This window comes from Microcaecilia unicolor, chromosome 9 (genome assembly GCF_901765095.1).
Source record: "Microcaecilia unicolor chromosome 9, aMicUni1.1, whole genome shotgun sequence".
Classification (NCBI taxonomy): domain Eukaryota; kingdom Metazoa; phylum Chordata; class Amphibia; order Gymnophiona; family Siphonopidae; genus Microcaecilia; species Microcaecilia unicolor.
Genome location: NC_044039.1, coordinates 140,942,988 through 140,965,807, shown reverse-complemented (window position 1 = coordinate 140,965,807; position 22,820 = coordinate 140,942,988). Strand labels below are relative to the sequence as shown.

The following is a 22,820-nucleotide window of genomic DNA, read 5'->3' as shown; positions in this document are numbered from 1 at the left end:
CCTGTGTCGAGTGTTTTTTTAGAATAAAGTTGTATACCATACCTTGATTGATCCGCTTTTGTTTGCTTCCACGTTGGATTTTGTGGATCGTCTGCCGCCTTGTTTCTTGGACCATCCTTATTGCCTCTTCTTCAGGTGTTAAGTATATCTATGCCATCTGCAGCAGTGACAGTGCACAGTAACTTACAATGCACTAGCTTAATGGTTCCCAAACTTGGTCCTGGATGCACCCCGGCCAGTCAGGTTTTCAGGATATCCACAATGAATATTCTTGAGAAATTTGCATGCAGTGGAGGTAGAAAATCTCTCATATGAATATTCATTCAGATATCCTGAAAACCTGACTTGCAGGGGTGCCTCCAGGAGCAGGTTTAGGAACCACTACACTAGCTGCAATGCACTGTCTACACTGGTAACCTATCCATTTGTCTCTTCTGCCCCCTACCATAGCAAGATGTTACTGTGCAAATTAGTGCATGGTAAGTGTTGTGTCTATATGGTAACTGTTACTGTGTTCTAATTCTTACGGAAACTGTTTACCTCACTTTAGTAAAGGCTCCTAAATCTCTTAAGCCTCCTTAACAAACTGATCATGTGCTACCGAATGTACATACTTATTATTTAAGAAAAATAGGTGTAGCTGGAAGTGTAACAGAGATGAGTTTTTTAATCTGCTGCATAGCAGTAATATTCAGGCACTACCCAGTTAGTGATCTGAATAGCTCAGCTGCAGATATTGCAGTCCCAAGATATCCAGATATCTACTTATCTTTAAGCAGATTTTTTTTTAATGCGATATCTTTATCTGGTTTTCTATAAGCAGGTTAGGTCCTTCTGAAAATTGGTCCCTTGATGTATTTGATTATTGTGTTTTAGTTATTCCAACATAGTTCAAGGAAAGTGGTTTAGGAGTATAGGATCATATAATTCAAGCTTACACTGTTTCTGCAAATAGTGGAAATAAGAATCCTGGAAAGGTGGAGTAATTTTAAGGTATGCTTATATATGACTTCTCTGAATAGAAGTTTGACCCAACACATTTTGCATTACGCAAAATAAAATAATTATGTCCTAGGGATGGATAAACGTGTGTTTGCTATGTTTTAAAAGTAAATATCTTACAAGTTCTCTCACATGTTCCACCTGATTTCTAGCTTAACTCTTTCTCCAGGCCACGGGACTTCGTGCAGTGTGCAGACTGAGAAGGGTGTGTTCATAGATTTGTATCCACAGATGTGTGTTCTTTGCTTTAATGCTATCAGTTGAAGTTTATTCTCATTTTCTTTCTCCTCTTTGACCAGGCTGGTAATGCTTGAGGTATTCCCAGTTAAGTGAGTACATTTTCTTGTAGATCTTGGGTTAATAGCCATTCAGGATCTAGTATTGTCATTCTTGGACAGTGTCATCCTAAATATCTTGATCCATGTGTACTAATCTGTGGATATGAGCAGCAAGAATTCGATCTACTTTTGGGATGTTGTTAGGTAATTATGTCCTGGATTTGCCAGTATCAGAGATGGGACGCTGGGCTCAATGAACCTTTGGTCTGGCCTAGTATGGTGCATCATATGGTTTTATACTGTTCATTCATCAAATGTATAGAACATGAAACACCACTAGCACCATACGGGTAACCTGAAAGTCTCCTTTGTTTATACAGTGGCTTCTGAGATCTTCTCTAATCTCTCTATTTGCTAGAAGGGGGCTCCTTTTGCAACCATATCTTGAACACTCCTTTCTCTGTCTAGCAGTTGATGACATCATCCTAATGTTGCTGAAATGGATGTTCTGCTTAAGCTCTGGAAAACATTTTTAAACTCTCCTGAGTATGCCTTGTATTCCTTCCTGCTCTCTTAACTGTCTGAAGCAGGCAAGGCCAGCTGAAGGATATTTGGTGCCCTAGGTGAGCCTTCAGATATGTGCACCCCTCCCTCCGCACCCAAGAATGGTTCAAGGGCAGTAAGAGGGGGTGGGGAAAGACCACCAGGGTACCATCTTGGTAGAGGTGTAGTGGGTGTCCCAGGCCCTCCACTCCCCCCAATTGAGTTTCTTGGCTAGCGGGGGTCCCCAAACCCCGCCACCGGAAGCCCTCCTGCCTGTGCACTGTGCTGTCTACTCCCTCCCCCCCCTCAGTGTTTTTGTACAACTGAGCATACACAAAGGAGGCCTGCCCCCCCCCCCCCCCCCCCCGCATGCGCAGTTTTCATGCATGTGCAGGGGTGGGCCTCCTGCATGCATGCATGCTCGTTCAATTGTACAAAAACTCAGCATTGTATGGGTGGGGGGAGTGGACAGTGCAGTGTGCGGGCAAAAGGGTTTCCGCTGGTGGGGCTTCGGGACCCCATCTGTTCAGGTATGTGGTGCTCGCCGGGAGGGGGTGGGGGGAGTAAGAGCAGAGGTGAACAGTAGTGTAATAAGGGGACAGAGTGCCATCCGCCCTGCTCCAGGCGTCGTCTTCCCTTATTATGCTACTGTTTAAGGGCCCTCCTCCATGATGTACAGTATTTCCCCATCCTCCCCACAAGGTGTTCAGTGGTTCCCTTTCTTAACCTCCGTCGTAGTGGCACCAATATGTCAGTCAGCCTACCAACACAATATCATAATACCTAGCATGAGACCTTTAGCATCTGTGCATGCCCAAGGCTTGATGAGGCCCACCTCTACCAAACTGCCTGTTTCAGAAGGTGCAAGAGTCATTGGGCCTTAAGCATGCAGAGCAGCTCAAGGGCCAACACCGGACTTGTAGTAGTGCTCCTTCTACAACACCAAACAAAATAGTATTCAAATTTTTAACTGGTTTATTTTGCAGAAAAATGTGGTGGTGGCAGCCAACAAAGTATCAAGTAAAGTGACAGCTGTATCATTCTCAGAGGACTGCAGCTACTTTGTTACCGCTGGAAACAGACATATCAAGTTTTGGTACCTGGATGAGAGCAAGACCTCCAAGGTAGGGACAGAAAGGAAAGAAGATGTCTCTCTTTTGACTCCCTCCTCTTTTTATATCCTGTCCATGGGACCCTCATTACCTTAATCTCACAAGCCCATTCTTGACTCTTCCAACTTCAGTTCATATCAAATTATGCTTAGTCTCTAATTTTAATAAATCTCATCCCTTCCTCCAGTTCTACTTCTAAAACTCTCCTCCTTTCTGTATTGCTATCCCACCTTGATTACTGTAACTGCTTCTACATGGACAGTGATCATCTAGCCACACAGTTAAAGTGACTCCCCGGTGACATCACCGACCCGACTGTTCTAAAGCACTGAAAACTCAAGAGCTCTCTGCGCATGTTCCTGCCTTCCCACCACTGACAGTCACTATATCTACCGTCACGCCACCCTCCTTCAGTTTTATTTCTTCCGCGAGTGCGACAGGACCCACATTCCCTTTCAGTCTTCTATTATTTGTCTTCTTTATGTTTTTACTTTTAATTTAGTCTTTCAGTTAATTATTTTACATTATTACTTTAAAAGCTTAATCTATACAGCCGAGCCAACATTCCCTGCTCTCCCCCTTGCCTCAGTGCCCGGGGATCAGGGTTCTACATTATCTGCCCTTCCCTTGCCTCAGTGCCCGGGATTCGGGTCTCTGCATTTGCTGTGGTGCAGGAACTCCTTGGCGGTGAGACAATTCAGGAGGTGTTATTGGCACCAGACCACAATGGCATCGACCATGCACAGCCTGCTCCTTCATTTTGTAAGTAAGATTTTTCTCCATCACTGCATACTCCAGAAAATTGTCATCTGTTGCCTACCCTTTCTCATTCTGTGCACTCGGAGATGGATCCAGACAGTCTGTTGCCTGCTTTCTCCCATGCCATGTGCTCAGAGATCAGGATCCAGACCATCTGTGCACAAGGCAAATTCAGTGCCAGTGCTAAAGCCGGCACCAATAGGCACCATTCAACAGGTGGAGCAGAGATCTCTGTATGGCATTATCAGCTTCTACAGGCTTCCTTCTCAATGCAGAGCATCTTCCTACATTATTCTGACACTGAAGTGCATCCTAACACAAAGCTTCCTGATACCGATGTTAAAATGCTTGACTCCGTTCTCAGCCTTTTAAGAAACTCAATGTTGAGCTTCCTATGGCATCTAATGCAACTTCAGAGCTGCCTTCGTACCCTCAATGCTGAGCTCCCTATGGCATCTAGAGCAATTTCAGAGCTGTACTGATACCTCAATGATAAGCTCCCATCAACTTCGGAGCCATCCTCATACCCTCAATGCTGAACTCCTTATGGCATCTAGAGCAATTTTGGAGCCGTCCTGATAACCTCAGTGCTGAGCTTCCTATGGCATCTAGAGCTTCGATGCTGAACTCACGCTTTCCCACTCATGGCAGGCTCAATGTGGCAGGCAATGGAGGGTTAAGTGACTTGCCCAGAGTCACAAGGAGTTGCCTGTGCCCGGAATCGAACTCAGTTCCCCAGGACCAATGTCCACCACCCTAACCACTAGGCCACTCCTCCACTCCATATCAATACTTCTAGTATTGATATGCAAACACCATTTCTATCACTGTAATTTCTAATTTCATTCCTATCATTGTAATTTCTAACTTCATTCCTATCACTGTAATTTCTAACATCAGTAACCATAACTCTAGCAATAGCACACAAGCATGACATCAGAAGCAAGTCATTGGAATCCACTGGCAACCTTGATTAAGGCCAACATTGGTGCCAACACCATCAGCGCATGTGTGGTACATACATAACACTACTTAAGGGCCCTGAACAAGTATCTGGTCAATGAAAAGTTCAGGATGATTTCCCTGGGGTCCCTACTTCCTATGATTCAGGAAAATGATTGGACTTAAAAAGATACTTAAACCCACATACAGACAAGTCCCTGTCACAACCAGTATCACATTGTAGGTTCTATTGAGATCTTAACTCAGATCTTCAGTGTATCATCATTATAATCAGTTTACATTGATATTAAAATACTTTGAATTTCTTAATTATGTTACAGGCTTATAAGTTGAAAAGTATGCATGCATACAAAATTGTATAAGAACTTCCTAGCAGTCTGATAAAAGATTAAGTAGTGTTAATAAGTTTGACAGATGCTCCAATTTTAGAGTCCTAGATGTTTGAAAAAAACTTATTTTGCCAAGATGGGGGAATACCTAAAGAAACTGCTAGCTGGACAGGTAGAGCTTGGGGAACTAGGAAAGCAGTGGGCCAAACTAAAAGGAGCTATTTTAGGGATAACAAAAACGTTTTTGTTAGGAAAGTAAATAAAAGTAAGAGGAAAAGAAGGCCGCTTTGGTTCTCTAAAGTAGTAGCTGAAAAGGTAATAGAAAAGAGGTTAATCTCCATAAATTATAAGGCATCACAGAAAGACAATAACGGGCTACAATACCTGGAAACTACTACTACTACTACTTATAATTTCTATAGCGCTACTAGATGTACACAGCGCTGTACACTTGAATACAAAGAGACAGTCACTGCTTGACAGAGCTTACAGCGCTACTAGATGTACGCAGCGCTGTACACTTGAACACAAAGAGACAGTCACTGCTTGACAGAGCTTACAATCTAATTAAGACAGACAGGACAAATAAGAGATAAGGGAATTACTAAGGTGGGGATGATAAAATAAGGGTACTGAACAAGCGAGTAATGGTTAGGAGTTAAAAGCAGCATCAAAAAGGTGGGCTTTTAGCCTAGATTTGAAGACGGCCAGAGATGGAGCTTGACGTACCGGCTCAGGGAGTCTATTCCAGGCATATGGTGCAGCAAGATAAAAGGAATGGAGTCTGAAGTTAGTGGTGAAGGGGAAGGGTGCAGATAAGAGAGATTTACCCAGTGAACGGAGGTCCCAGGGGGGAGTGTAGGGAGAGATGAGAATGGAGAGGTACTGAGGAGCTGCAGAGTGAATGTACTTATAAGTCAATAAGAGGAGTTTGAACGGTATGCGGAAATGGATAGGAAGTCAGTGAAGTGACTTGAGGAGAGGGCTAATATGAGCATAGCGACACTGGCGGAATATAAGTCGTGCAGCAGAATTTTGAACAGATTGAAGGGGAGAGAGATGGCTAAGTGAGAAACACTAAGAGCAGCTGATAAAGTAGACGAGCAAAGATGCAAATGGAAGAAGTAGCCAATAAGGTAAAATTCGGGGATAAGACATTTTTTAGATATGTAAGTGATAGGAGGAAGTACAAAAGTTGCATTGTGAGGCTCAAAGGTAAAGGGGGGGGGGGGGGGGCAATACATAGAAGCTGATAAGGATGAAGGGGAATTGTTCAACAGATATTTCTGTTCTGTGTTCAGATGAAGGGCCAGGCATAGGACTGCAGAAAACAAATGATAATACGAAAGTAGTAAAGTTTGACAAATTCCAGAAGACTGTGTTCATGAGGTGCCAGCTAAACTAAAGGTAGACAAAGTGATGGGGCCAGATGGGATACATCTGAAGTTTCTGAAGGAACTTAGGAAAGTTCTGGCGATTCAGCTGTCTGACCTTTTGTAATGCTTCTCTAGTCGGGAGTGGTCTTGGAGGACTAGAGAAGGTGGATGTAGTCTCTCTCCACAAAAGAAGGAAGTACTACTACTACTAATAGTGTTTATATAGCGCCACCAGACACACAGGAGGAGGTTGGAAACTACAGGGGTTTGTCTTACCTCAGTGTTAAGTAAATTAATGTAAACTGTTCTAAAACAGAGGATGAAGATGTTTCTGGAATCGACTAATTTGCAGGACTCGAAGTGTGGTTTTACTAGAGAAAGGTCTTGTCTTGTCAGACTAATCTGATTAACTACTTTGGGTGACAAAACAGTTGGATTTAGGGGGAGCGCTAGATTCGGTTTACTTGGATTTCAGTAAAGCCTTTGACATGGTTCCACATAGGCGACAGAGAAATAAATTGAGTACCCTCAGTCTGGACTGAAAAGTCACTAACTGGGTTAGAAACTAGCTAAGTGGAACAAGACAGAGTGATAGGTGGCATTCATTCAGAGGAAAAGGATGTTATCAGTGGTGTACCACAGGGATCGGTCCTTGGTCTGACTTTTTTTTTTTTTTAACATCTTTGTGAGTGATATTGTGGAAGGACTGTCGGGTAAGATTTGCCTCTTTGCAGATGATATAAAACTCATGCTATTTATCCCTGGTGGTGTGGATAGCATGAGGTGGGATCTAGCTAACCTAGAAGGATGGTCCAGAAATTAGTAACTAAGATTTAATGCTAAAAAATGCAGGATCATGCACTTGGGCTACAGAAACCCAAGGAAGCAGCACCATTTAGAAGAAGAATTACTTCTGTGCTTGAAAGAAGAGCGAGACTTGGGAGTGATCATTTTTGATGATCTTGAGACAGCCAAACAGGTAGTAAGGGGGACAGCTAAAGCCAAAAGGGTGCATGACTACATAGGAAGAGGACTGGCCAGCAGGAAAAAGGCGGTATAAGCCTTTGGTATGGCCCCATTTAGTGTACTGTGTGCAGTTCTGGAGACCGCATCTTCAAAAAATATATAACCAGGGTGAAGTAGGTCCAGAGGGCTACTAAAAACAGTGGTTTTCATCATAAAGCATATTATAGACCTCAATATGTATACTTTGGAATAAAGACAAGAGAAAGGAGATATGATTGAGACATTTAAATATCTCTGTGGCATAAATGCACAGGAGACAGGTCTCTTTCAACTGAAAGGAAGCTCTGGAACAAGAGGGCATAAAATTAAGTTGAAGAGGGATAGACTTAAAAGTAGATTAAGAAACTACTTCTTTACAGAATGGGTGGTGGATGCACGGAACGACCTTCCACTGGAGGTGGTGGAGACAAAGATTGTATCTGCATTCAAGAAAGCATGGGACAGGCATGTGGGCTCTCTTAAGAGGAGAAAGAGATAGTGGATGATGTGGATGGGCCATGTGACCTTTATCTGCTGTCATTTCCTGTGTTTGTGTTACTCCCACATCTTGGAAAGGCAGGTCTTTCTTCCTGGCCTTCCTTTCCTTTTTCTAAGGATAACTCATATTGAAAGAAAAGGCAAGAATTTCCTCTTGGAGTACTAGCCCTTCTTTCTCCATACATATTCAATTTTTTGATTGCATTCTTCAGCCTGACATCAGTAGTTTGTGGGCATGCCTACCTATGCCGGGACTTTGGCAGTCATGTTACAGATGTACCCACTTAGAAGGATCCTGCTGCTATCAAATTAGCATACTGACTTCCTTTGATATACAGTTTGAGCAGAGTTTCCTATATTTACGGACGCAGCTCATCCATCACACCTTGGAGCTGATCAATTCCCAAAATCTCCATCTCACAGTGGCTGTCTCTGATACGTTTAATGTTTGACTTCAAAATGAACAAACAGGTGTGTGAGGTATCAAACGCCTCTCAATGCCGAATTCAGGCTCATTGGTGCCATTTTCTTTCTCTCTCTCTGGCTCTTCCCAATCTGGGGTCCCTAAGAAATCAAGAAAAGTTGGAGTGCCATTCACAGTTTTCAGTACTTTAGTAATCAATACAAAAATCGGGACAGATAATCGTGATCTTGATGATCACAGAGCACCAATAATATAAGCACCACCCTAAGGCAGGGATGTTTTTTCCATAGATTATGCCCAATTGCTAGAAGCCATTTTTCATTTTCAATTGTACATCTGTCACAGACTCGTTTCATCTGTTTATACTAATACTTCAGCTGCCTCGTACGTTTATTCATCAGCAGCAGCAGCAACAATCTGGTTCTATGTCCTGGTATTTCAATGCCTAATGAAACCAGAACACTCTAAAGGTTGGTAGATTAGTTCCACTTTTCATCTCCAAGAGGTGCTTTTTCTATTTCAAAACACTCCTTCGACCATTGCCTTGATGGCTTAAACAGTCTTAGGTTTTCTCCAGATATATTTTAAAATTCATACCTGAATAGTTATATACAGTGGTGGAAATAAGTATTTGATCCCTTGCTGATTTTGTAAGTTTGCCCACTGACAAAGACATGAGCAGCCCATAATTGAAGGGTAGGTTATTGGTAACAGTGAGAGATAGCACATCACAAATTAAATCCGGAAAATCACATTGTGGAAAGTATATGAATTTATTTGCATTCTGCAGAGGGAAATAAGTATTTAATCCCTCTGGCAAACAAGACCTAATACTTGGTGGCAAAACCCTTGTTGGCAAGCACAGCGGTCAGACGTCTTCTGTAGTTGATGATGAGGTTTGCACACATGTCAGGAGGAATTTTGGTCCACTCCTCTTTGCAGATCATCTCTAAATCATTAAGAGTTCTGGGCTGTCGCTTGGCAACTCGCAGCTTCAGCTCCCTCCATAAGTTTTCAATGGGATTAAGGTCTGGTGACTGGCTAGGCCACTCCATGACCCTAATGTGCTTCTTCCTGAGCCACTCCTTTGTTGCCTTGGCTGTATGTTTTGGGTCATTGTCGTGCTGGAAGACCCAGCCACGACCCATTTTTAAGGCCCTGGCGGAGGGAAGGAGGTTGTCACTCAGAATTGTACGGTACATGGCCCCATCCATTCTCCCATTGATGCGGTGAAGTAGTCCTGTGCCCTTAGCAGAGAAACACCCCCAAAACATAACATTTCCACCTCCATGCTTGACAGTGGGGACGGTGTTCTTTGGGTCATAGGCAGCATTTCTCTTCCTCCAAACACGGCGAGTTGAGTTCATGCCAAAGAGCTCAATTTTTGTCTCATCTGACCACAGCACCTTCTCCCAATCACTCTCGGCATCATCCAGGTGTTCACTGGCAAACTTCAGACGGGCCGTCACATGTGCCTTCCGGAGCAGGGGGACCTTGCGGGCACTGCAGGATTGCAATCCGTTATGTCGTAATGTGTTACCAATGGTTTTCGTGGTGACAGTGGTCCCAGCTGCCTTGAGATCATTGACAAGTTCCCCCCTTGTAGTTGTAGGCTGATTTCTAACCTTCCTCATGATCAAGGATACCCCACGAGGTGAGATTTTGCGTGGAGCCCCAGATCTTTGTCGATTGACAGTCATTTTGTACTTCTTCCATTTTCTTACTATGGCACCAACAGTTGTCTCCTTCTCGACCAGCGTCTTACTGATGGTTTTGTAGCCCATTCCAGCCTTGTGCAGGTGTATGATCTTGTCCCTGACATCCTTAGACAGCTCCTTGCTCTTGGCCATTTTGTAGAGGTTAGAGTCTGACTGATTCACTGAGTCTGTGGACAGGTGTCTTTCATACAGGTGACCATTGCCGACAGCTGTCTGTCATGCAGGTAACGAGTTGATTTGGAGCATCTACCTGGTCTGTAGGGGCCAGATCTCTTACTGGTTGGTGGGGGATCAAATACTTATTTCCCTCTGCAGAATGCAAATAAATTCATATACTTTCCACAATGTGATTTTCCGGATTTAATTTGTGATGTGCTATCTCTCACTGTTACCAATAACCTACCCTTCAATTATGGGCTGCTCATGTCTTTGTCAGTGGGCAAACTTACAAAATCAGCAAGGGATCAAATACTTATTTCCACCACTGTATGTAAGCCACCTTGATTTCTGCTTCAATAGAAGGTGGTATATTAAAAATTGATAGACTTGTGATTTATGGATTTTGGCACAAATGTTTATGACTTGGTTACTTCTTACAGCCTCTTGATCAAATTAATTTACATATATCTTTGATAGCACTGTCAGATGACTGCTACTTCAAGTTCACCACATTCAAGAAGACCAACTCAAGGAAGCCTAAATACTACATGTGGTGTTCTAGATCTTTCCCCATGTTAACTACTATCTTCCTATATTCCTGTGTTTTCCATTTAGCACTGAGGAATGCTACACAGTTACTATCTATACAGATTACCTTCTTATAGAACAGGTGCAGTGTCTTCATAAGTAAATGCAGGTCTCTCCTCTATATCAGCTACTTGATCACGTTTCGTAGCTTTCATTGTTTAACCATCTATTCAAATTGAGAATGTATAGTAGCGTTTTTCTTCAGAAGTCTATTCTACCGCTGATCTGAATTACAGTATATCAGACAGCGGATACTTTACTCATCTCCCTCTGGAAGTCTGTCTTCAGCATTTCTGTATTGTTTAAGGATCAATCAGTACTGCCAACTTGATACTAACTCTAATACACTATATACATCTTCTAACAGTATGAGGATTTCAATCCATTGCAGTTCATGAGATCGACAAACTGTCCTACACTAAAGAAACCTTTTTCTTGTGCTGATGTTGGACATCAGCTACTGGACCACAATTTTTGCCGCCTTCTGGTTTCGAACACCTCTTCTGCCAGTTAATTTTAGACCAATCTTTGAAGGATGCCTTTTTACGTCTTCCAGATCACTGTATCTATCTTACAGCCTATGTTTCTTCCTAGTATTGGCAGTTCATATTTGCAAACAGTATACAAGCAATCTTATCCATCACTATGTTGTTTATAATTTCCACTTTTTATGGTACAGATTTTCATCTTACTAGTTTCATGTATTTCAGCTGTTACTATTCTGATGACTATAGGCCTTCCCCTGTTGTTTGGTCATTTGACACTTTACATCTTCTTCTCCCTTGACAGAAATAACCAAAGAAATTAATGATGGCCTCAACATCATGGACTCCTGGGCAAACTCATTCCAACTGAAACTAAACACTGAAAAAACACACTGCCTCATCCTCTCATCACAACACAACAAGTACAAACCTGCAACTATAACTACCCCAGGACACACACTCCCTGTCTCAGAAAGCTTAAAAATACTCGGTGTCACACTCGATCGAAGCCTCACACTAGAGAACCAAGTAAACACGGTAATAAAGAAAATGTTCCATGCAATATGGAAACTCAAACGAATAAAACCTTTCTTCCCGAGGGAAACTTTTCGGAACCTAGTACAATCAATGATCCTAAGCCATGCAGATTACTGTAACGGAATCTACGCGGGATGCAAAGCTCAACTTACAAAAAAACTCCAAACCGCCCAAAATACAGCAGCCAGACTGATATAAGGTAAAACACGATTCGAAAGCACCAAACCCTCACGAGAAAAGATGCACTGGCTCCCAATCAAAGAAAGGATCATCTTCAAAATTTGCACCTTGGTACATAAAATCATCTACGGCGTAGTACCAGGTTACATGATAGACCTAATAGATCTACCAACCAGAAACAGAATCAAATCATCAAGATCTTACCTAAACCTACATTACCCAATCTGCAAAAGACTAAAATACAAAACAACCCACGCATCCAACTTCTCCTACATAAGTGCCCAACTATGGAACGGACTCCCAAGTACAGTGAAAACAATCCAGGACCACCTAAATTTCAGAAAATCACTCAAGACTCACCTATTAAAAAAAGCCTATTCCAACGATCCAACATAAAACCCCAACACCCAGCGACATAACATGACTAATGATCGTACTGGACAATCTAATCTTCACCTCTTTTGACCCCATGATACTTGATCCAAACCCCCCTCTTCTGTTCACAACATAACTTTGTATCTGTTACCAACCGAACCGACAACAGCCTATACGGTACCATGTAAGCCACATTGAGCCTGCAAATAGGTGGGAAAATGTGGGGTACAAATGTAACAAATAAATAAAATAAATATACAGGGCTTCATGACAGATCCAATGGCACCTCAATATCAGGCCCACATTTTTATTATCTTTCACCTCAAATGCTCACTGGAATTGTGAGTCGTCTGGGGCATTACTGCTACTTCTAAGGAAAACCGAGAGAGAACATTGCACCTTACATGTGCTCAGACTTATTAGATGTGAGGGGAGTAAGTGCAGTGCATCACTGTTAGCACTAGGGACTTTTCCTTTAGCTCTTTGGGGACCTTTTACAAAGGCATGCTAGCATTTATAGTGCACGCTAAAAATAAGCATGCACTAAACACTAGAGATGCCCATATAATTCCTATGGGCATCTTTAGCGTTTAGTGTGCGCTAATCATTAGCACGCACTAAAAATGCTAACACTTCTTTGTAAAAAGACCCCTTTGTGTTTTCATAACATTAAACAATTCGTTTGCCAAGTCTTATGTCAATCAGTGGAACTTAAGTGCAATATCATAGCTTTTGTTTCAAGGTGGCTCAATCACAACGTGCAAAATACCACCAGCTCCATTCTGTTCTCCTGGACTAGAGAGTTTTGGAATGTCTACCATCAAATTACTTTCATTAAAAAAAAAAGCTCTGTATGTGTATATATATGTGTGTGTGTATATATATATATGTATATTTGTATATATATGTTTATATATATATGTATATATAGTATTACTGGATCCTCAGCACAAACCCAGTAACTACTATTGATTTTCATACCTAACTGTCAACCGATCTTGAAAGGGTATAGATTCTCATTCCACAAACCCAACTAATGCTGTTTTTCTTCACAGGTTTGACGTCCCTTTTAGTTGCACGTCAAGCCTTTATCGGTTGGTTACTTCAAAGGTCACTGATTATCTTAAATGTACTACTCAGTCTGAACCTGACCAGTTGCATGTTTTGTCCTCTGTTGGGTACTTTACATGTCTCTCCAATAGTAGTTTCTATTTACTTTCTGAAGGAATGTTTAACTCCAGTTTGCGATGTTCCTTGCTTCCATAACTGATCTTTTTTCAACTATTTACTCAATGGGTTTTCTGAAACCTTGTCCTTATCTGACCACAGTATAACCTCTATTAGTTGCTTCAAACTTTATTTTACTACTCAATATTCTTATGAATGCAATTTCCTTTTTTCACAGATGTGGCTGGTGAAACTGATATCTATTCTGTCACATTGCTGTCTCTATAGTTCAAACAGCCAGTATAGTATATTTCCAGTATGCTGCCCACTTCCCACATACTACTTTGGATAATAGACAATTCCAGGTATCACTCTATTCTTAACCTTTTTCTTCTGTAATTGCTTGCTCTACATCCTTTGACTGACTGTCTCACAAAATGACTTTTCTCATATTTGACTGTGTCTGGCATATTTTCTACTAGCAGCGGAGTAGACATACTCTCTTCTTTCAGACCCCACATGTCGCGACACATGGACGAAGAACTGTATCGAAAATGACAGTTCTATTCACAGTACTGCTCTATTACACAACTGTACAGCAAGCATACAACCAGTTTTGCACATTTTATAAAACACTATTGTTGATGCCTCTTCAGCAGACTCTGATTCCAACAAAAGTTTTATTTTTCATTACTTTCATGCATCAACTCGCCACCTCCTCTACTTCCAGGAACTAGTCCTAATATGACTACATTTTGATATGTTTGGTATTTTTCTACATATCAGACTGTTCCCTGTTGTAACTTGGGAGTCTTCAACTGTGTGGCAAGATGGTTACTTACCTGTAACAGTGGTTCTCTATAGACAGTAGATCATCTAGCCACACAGACCCACCAACCCACCCACCCAGTGTTGCCGCCAGCTTTTTGATTAACTGAAGCAGGAGGACAGAGTATGCAGTGTGTATATAGTGGTGGGAAGGCAGGGGCATACGCAGATAACTCTTTCAGTTTTCTGTGCTTTGGAATGGCCGGGTCGTGATGTCACCAGGGAGTCACTTCAACTGTGTGGCTAGATCTACTGTCCATGGAGAACCACCATTACAGGTAAGTAACTATTTTTCTGTACATTCCCTGACTGGCACGTCCCCCTACTGTAGTTATCCCAAAAGACTATTTCTACAATTATCTTTGAACTTAATTTCCTCATCTCTATCTTGAAGATTGTGTGCTATGCAAAGTTAACACTGTTTAAATTATTTATATATATATGTTTATTATGAGCATGTTTTCCAGACTTGATCATCCATATTCCATGGTGACAGTGAGAATGATGCCCAGTTTCTTCTATTCTTTCAGTTCAGTTAGGGAAGCAGCTGGCAGACACAGAATGCATTGATGGGCTATGATGACTAGAAAAGTGAAAGCGGGGAGAGGTGAACTGCTATGTTTTGTGTTAGAGACAAATAGTTCTGAATTGGCAACTCCTCTTCCCCAGCAGCTTGAATAAGCTATGCAGGTCATGCCAGCCCTTCCCTTAAACTTTGAAATGAATTTGAGATTGTCTAAGCTTGGCAAACAGAATAAGGAAAATTCTAACCCAAGATCACAAAGTCGTAATTATTGTTATCATGTTGAGCTCTAAATACAGATGGTAATGTGTACGGTAATCACATTATTACATGGTTCTTACTTCAGCAAGCTTGCAGTTTTAGGTTTTGGGCACAAGGAGTTTAATTGACTTGCTAAGGGTCAGAGGGGAAGGGATTTGAACCAATATCTATAGGTTTTACAGCACTATAATCTTATCAGAATACTATGGAATATTCAAGACTATCAACATATAATATGCCAAGTACCAAAGCACCTAATTGCCCTCAGTCTGAATTTCCTGTATACATCTGCTTATTACTCCCAAACTTTCATTTTATCTTTACACTTTCAAACCTGAACAGGAGCTAGGTCTATAAACTACCAGTTTTCAGTTATTCTCAGATTACTTTTATCCTTGAAATGTACACACATGTACACCAAGTTCAACTGGATGCAACTGAAAGACATTTGTACTCTGAGAATTATATCTGAAGTACCAGATTTAAAGCATAGAAAATTGAGTTGTTAAAATAGTTTAGCAAAAAAAAACAAAATTGCATGACGACATTGGGTATTGATAGGGCAAATGGGATGCAGTAGCTGCAAAAATGCTTGGAGAATATGGGAAACAGGATGTATACAAATCAGTTACAGTACAGTGGGTACAAAAAGCATCTACTAATTTTTGAAAATTGTTATTACCATGGAACATAATGTAAGTACATTTCAGACTAGAATTACAACAAACCACTTATCTTGCAAAAATTAGGCTCTAGGCTCTCCAAACATTACGGTCGACAAAACTTTTGTTTTCCCCATTTTTCTCCCAATACCATCCTTCCTCCCCCTCCTTCCTCCAACCTCATACCAGGCAGTACTTCCTGGGAGTCGGTGGTGCTTCTTACGCTGACACCACAGGTATATTTACATACAGTACTCTGATTCAAAACTCACAATTACACCTCCCCAACCCTTCTTTCTCCCCCCTCCCTGTCCCATATTGGCAGTTGCCTTTATTCTCACTAGTAACCTTATCTAGCCTCATTTCAGCAACCAGCTCTGTGCCCTGTATGGCATGGATCTTCAGATTGGTTCCCACATACTTTGAAGTATACTCTGTTTATGTGGATTGCTCCTTTGCACCCTGATAATGTTCCAGCACCATTAAATTGTGTAATAAAGTCCTCTGTTGTGTTACATTTGGAGAGTTGATGCGTCTTCAATTCAAGCAAATTTGTTTCTTTTCTTTGTCATTATCAATTCCCTGTAGAGAAGTTCATGCTGTTCTTCCCAGCGAATCCAGCACTGAAAAATGATCAAACAAAAGCAATTGGAGAACTTGCAGCCATGGTGGCTAGACACATCTGTGATCTACGAGAATACTCCCCCCCCCCCCCCCCATTGGAGTTGAACCGATCCCCTTCTCAGGTAGTCTATCAGTGTAGAATCTGTTCCTGCAGCTCTCAGAAGCGATTAGGAGTGAGCCTGTATCCATTATGAAGCAAGTGAAACCTCGAACTAGTCCTTCCATTAAGGACATGTATGATGCTAAGCCTGCAAAGCAAGCACATGATGACAGGAAGACCGGAAATAGTAGCACCCTGTCTCAAAAACCTCTGGGGAGCCCTCAAAAGCAGTCCGCCAGGCAAGTTGCAGAGGAAGACAATGCAGTAGCACAGATTTTGTGGGAGTTTCGAGAGGCTAAATTAGAAACAACAGAACCAAGTCTTGTGCACTTATAGGAAAAACTTGGGGCTGCCTTGGAGTGCCCTGAGCATGGTAGAGGCAAAGGTGCTGCAGATAGAGGAAGAATGGACTTGATAAAGGAAGGACAAATCGTGAATATTCCAGACTAGAGGACTTACAATATCAAATGAAGGAGCAAGAGAACAGGAGCTGGTGCTCAAATTTGAGAATTATAGGCTTGCTGGAGGGCTATGAGGGGAACGCTCCATTTGCATAAATATAGAAACTATTGCAAGCATGTTTTCCTCAACAATAGCATCTCTTTCATACGAAGTTGAGGGCCTACAGGGAGTTAAGGAAGAGTCATGCATTTGGCCTGCAAAACCCCAAGGGAACTGTACAATTTAGGCGGTGAAGAACTTTTGTGCATGAAAGAGGAATAGGACTTGGGTGTGATTGTATGTGATAATTTTAAGGTGGCCAACCAGGTAGAAAAGGCAACAGCGAAAGCTAGATGAATGCTTGGGTGCATAGGGACAGAAATGGCCAGTAGGAAAAAGGAGGTGATGATGCCCCTGTATAAGACTGATGAGATCTCATTTAGAACACTGTGTACAGTTCTGGAGACCACACTTTCAAAAAGATATAAACAGGATGGAGTCGGTCCAGAGGGCGACTGCTGAAATGGTCTTCGTCATAAAGTGTATGGAGATAGACGTAAAGATCTCAATATGTATACTTTGGAAGAAAGGCTGGAGAAGGGAGATATGACAGAGACATTTAAATACCTATGCGGCATAAATTCAAAACCCTATTCTGGATGGACCCCCTCCTTCTGCAAGAATTTATTTAACATAGCTTCCAACTGCATTCTTTCCTTCCACCTCAAATATATTGGAACTGTCTATAGCATATTTAACTACTTTGGCAATCTAACCATCTTTTAAAGAAAGAGTCTTCCCAAGAAGAAGATCAGAAGCTACATACAATTATTCAACACTCTCAGTTCCCTAAGCCAAAGTCTTATATTTACTTCACACAACTGTGTTGGTCTCATTGGGAGGCTAATAAATACCATACATCTGTTGCCCATTTCAGTGGAAATAGACTAGTTAGAGTTTCTTTATTCATTCTGCTAGAGAAGGCTTTGGTTTTGAGTAATTTTAACTTTAAACTCAAAAGCTGCCTTAAAGTCTCACATTCTCAGGATTAGATAGAAGTAAGAATATAACATTCACAAGACTAGGCATTTCACTTCCTGATTCCCCTTCCTTATACACAATTTCTGCAGAAAGGGTTCTGAAAGTAAGAAGAAAAGTAATGCTGACAGGCGGCCTTGGTACGTTCCATTCCTCAGTTCAAAATCAGGCAAAGCCAACCCCATTGACCATAACTACTACCTGAGGATAAGGGTCGATTATTCAAAGCAATTTGAGTGGTTAGTGACACTGAATATCAGGCTTAACTGGCCATTTTGGAACCGGGCTACAGAAGGACATTCCAGGGACAGAGTTGGGGAGGAGCCATCAGTTACGCAGGTGCTGGCAATATTCAGTGCTGGTGCCTGCAGAGCTAACCAGACAAGTAGGATTGCATAAATAGGAATCCTATCTTTGTCCACTTAATAGGTGCCAGCACACGCATAACTACCAGATAGTGACTGGTAGGCTGCAAAGGTCTCTTCTCCCTCCTGCTCCCTCATGCCAAGAATAATTTTCCCCTCCTCCCCCCCCCCCCCCCCGGCCTATCTTTAAAATCGCTGGTGGTCTAGGGTCCACAGGGCAGGAGTGATGCCCATTGCAGCTCCAATGTCAAAATGGCTGCCATGATCTCTAGCAGAACTCTAAAGAATAAGTACATTTCTCCTGCAACTACCTGCAAAAAGCACAATAGCTCTTAATAGCAATACAGTACAGTCTCGATGATCTGACCTTCACTGATCCGACTATCCGGCATATCTGACAGACTCCCGGTGATGTCACATGACTTCTCTTTCTGTTTTCCAAAACTGGGACCCTACTTTTACCACTATTGTATGCTGAGACCCTGCTTTTACTGTCTTTATTTCTGCATTGTTTGAGTGTTTGCCATTGTTTTCCGTATTATCCAACTTTTCATTTATCCGACAACAGGTTGGTCCCGTTTAAACCAGATAATCGTAACTTTATTGTACTATAAAACAGCCTGCTGAAAAAAGAATGCCTTCAGATGTTTTCTTGAATAGCCTGCTATCCGCGCCCAGGATAGCGGAGACTGCGGCGACGGAACGGGAGCCGTAAACGGACGCAATTTTGGATTTATGATCACTTCTTTTGCTGCAGCAATATCAATAAACTATTTTCCTACCTCTTCCTCCTCACCCTCCGATTGGAAATTGTCTGGGTACCACAGCCCTGCCAACTCAACCCCTTCAGCTCTGGACAAGCTCAGCTTTAATTGATCTCCAGAATATACAGAGACAAGAGATCAAGGAATGCTGCTAATGCCTTAAGTGATGATCTACCTTTCTAAGCTTCCTCTTTTTTTTTTTTTTTTTTAATATAAACATATAAGGTAACAGCTGAAAAAGACAAGTTACACATGGTCCACCTGGCCAACTATGCCTCACCCTAAGGCTCAGACAGATGTTCCTTTAAACCAAGTTTCCTAGTAGGTCAACTTCATCTGCATCTACAGAGTGACCCTGCTCACAGGGGCCTTAAGAGACTATTTACTTTGTTAAGCTTCCTCTTAAATTAAAAGATTTTTATAAAGCATATAAGGAAATGACTGAAAAAGACAATTTACACATGGTCCACCAGACCTACTACGCCTTACCCTAAGGCTCAGACAGACGTTCTTTAAGCCAAGTTCCCAGTGATATGAGTTCCATCTGCATCCACAGAGTGACCCTGCACACAGTGGCCAGCCTTCTACCTGATCATATAACAACCCAAAGTGAAATAACACCAAAATTATCACCACGAAACTACTCCTATTAATCTACACACTATCCCTAATTCACCACACACTAACCACCCCCCTCACGGACACCAACCACATACTCACAATACACAAACTCAACAGACTACCCAGATACAATACACCTCACCAGAATAATAACAACCAAAACAATGGAAGAACTACCACACGCGGACAAAATCACTACAAAGGAAAGAAAGGTCACAATAAACCTACACCACAGGAGAACAGACAACTTACGAAAAGTAATACAAACATGAACCCAACTGACCCCCTACCAAACAATTCAAGTGGGATACATAAACACCAGATCAGTAGTCAGCAAAACAACAACAATAACAGACTGGATCACGGCAGACAATCTAGATCTACTATTCATCAGCGAAACCTGGATCCACGATCACAAGGACCCCATAATTTTAGAACTCTGCCCCCCAGGCTATAAAATCACTCATTGGACAAGGAAAGAAAAAAGAGGAGGAGGCATAGCAATAATCTATAGATATCACTTCACCGTAACAACAACAGCCGAGTCTATAACACCAAAACTTTAAATCGCCTCAGTTAGAATTCACCATACTACCCTGCTTGACCACCTAAACGTTGTCTTGTTTTATAGACCACCAGGTAACTGGCAAGAATGCCAACCACACCATGAATTTCATATCGAATACCTGTGTGTCTAACTCTAGTCTACTTATAATAGGTGGCATAAACCTACACCTAGAAGACCCTAACGCAACCAATGCACATGAATGAAAGGATTTCCTCCAACTATGGGACCTCAGCTGGCCTAATATGCAAGCTACCCATGTCAAAGGACACACAATCGACCTCATCACACACAAACTGTCCTCAGACTTAAACCTTATACTAACAGATACAAAATGGACAGACATACCATGGTCAGACCACCACAAATTAAACCTAGCCCTACAGTGGCGAAAAAAAGGTACATACCACAAGCAAGAACGAACAACCTATACCATGAGAGACTAAATTGACCCTGTAACATTCTGGCAACAGATCTACAAGAACGAATGGATAGCAGAAACAGACTCCAAACAGTGCCTCCTAAACTGGGACAACAGATGCAGGAGCATATTAGACAAAATTGCACCATTACAAACAAGAATCACACGAAGACACATCTCAATACCTTGGTTTAATGAAGAACTGAAAAAATTAAAAACACAAGTTAGGAGATTCGAACGAGCATGGAAAAAAGAGATGAATACATACTTAACGCATGGAAACAAATACAAAGAAAATACAAATGCACAATAAGACAAACCAAAAGAGCATACTACAAAACCAAAATAGGGCCAGACTACAAAGACGCGCATAAACGTTTCCAACTCGTGAACAAACAACTAGACACCACACCGGTTACCACATCCAGCACAGACACCCCATCAGCAGACAACCTTGCTAAATACTTCAATGAGAAAATTATAAAACTACGATCCATGCTACCACATAATACCACCGACCATGAAAAATTCATTGACTGTCTGGACCCAATTCCCGATGAGTACCCAGCAGACCGATCTTCTGACCGACGAAACCATCATCCAAGCAATCAATAGATTCGCCAGATCCCACTGCAAACTGGATATTTGTCCCAACAACCTAATAAAATTCGCCCCCCAACCCTTCATAACAGACCTCACGTCACACCTGAACTACATGTTACAACATGGACTCTTCCCCAAGGATAAAGGAAATATACTACTCACCCCTATACCCAAAGACTCAAAGAAAAAAAACAAATGACATAACCAACTACCGCCCGGTAGCATCCATCCCTCTGGCAGTCAAACTAATGGAAAGCATGGTAACCAAGCTTAAATTCTCAATACTACATGAATCACAGTCAGGATTTCGATCCAACCATAGTACCTAAACAGTACTAATCACTCTTCTAACCAAATTCAAACAAACAATTGCAACCGGCAATAGTGTACTTCTCCTACAGTTTGACATGTCCAGCGCGCTCGACATGGTTAGCCACCAAATACTATTGAATATCCTAGAGTACTTCAGGATTGGAGGAAACGTACTTAGATGGATCAATGACTTCCTAACCGCAAGAACATATCAAGTGATATCAAATTCAAATACATCATCACCATGGAAACCTGAATGCGGAGTACCCCAAGGATCACCGCTCTCACCAATCCTTTTTAATTTAATGATGACACCTTTAGCCAAATCACTATCCAACCAAGGACTCAATACTTACATCTAGCAGACGATGTCACGATCTACATCCCGTTCAAACACGATCTAACTGAAATCACAAATGAAATCAATCACAGCCTCCAAATAATGAATTCATGGGCAGATGCATTCCAACTAAAGCTCAACGCAGAAAAAACACAATGTCTCATTCTCTCTTCACAATATAACACGAACAAACCCATCACCATAAACACCTCAGACTACACCCTTCCTGTTTCAGACATCCTGAAGATTCTCGGAGTTACAATTGACCGAAATCTCACACTTGAAAGCTTTGCAAAAAATACAGCAAAGAAAATGTTCCACTCAATGTGGAAACTCAAAAGAATAAAACCTTTCTTCCCAAGGGAAATATTCCGCAGCCTAGTACAATCAATGGTGCTCCTAGATTACCTCAATGCCATCTATGCCGGATGCAAAGAACAAATCATTAAGAAACTCCAGACTGCCCGAAACACAGCAACCAGACTCATATTTGGAAAAACAAAATACAAAAGCGCCAAACCCCTAAGAGAAAAACTACACTGGCTCCCACTAAAAGGACGAATTGGTCCACAAAATCGTTCACGGAGCGGCCCCGGTCTATATGTCAGACCTCATAGATTTGCCAACCAGGAACACAAAAAGATCAGCACGCACATTCTTGAATCTCCACTACCCCAGCTGCAGAGGACTTAAATATAAATCAACATACGCATCCAGCTTCTCCTACATAAGCGCACAACTGTGGAACGCACTACCAAAGGCCATAAAAACAATGCACGACCTAACAATCTTCTGAAAACTACTGAAAACCAACCTGTTCAAAAAGGCATACCATAATGATCCATCCTAAATAC

General features: G+C 41.8%; 1 protein-coding gene across 2 annotated transcripts in view; it reads left to right on the top strand.

The window, feature by feature from the left end:
* MAPKBP1 (mitogen-activated protein kinase binding protein 1) overlaps nucleotides 1-22,820 on the top strand; it is a 386,986-nt gene that overhangs the window by 194,363 nt on the left and 169,803 nt on the right. For both annotated transcript variants that reach the window (XM_030215489.1, XM_030215488.1), the window contains exon 7: nucleotides 2,810-2,947. In XM_030215489.1, coding sequence (XP_030071349.1) covers nucleotides 2,810-2,947 — 138 coding nt within the window. The remainder of the gene's footprint in view (nucleotides 1-2,809; nucleotides 2,948-22,820) is intronic.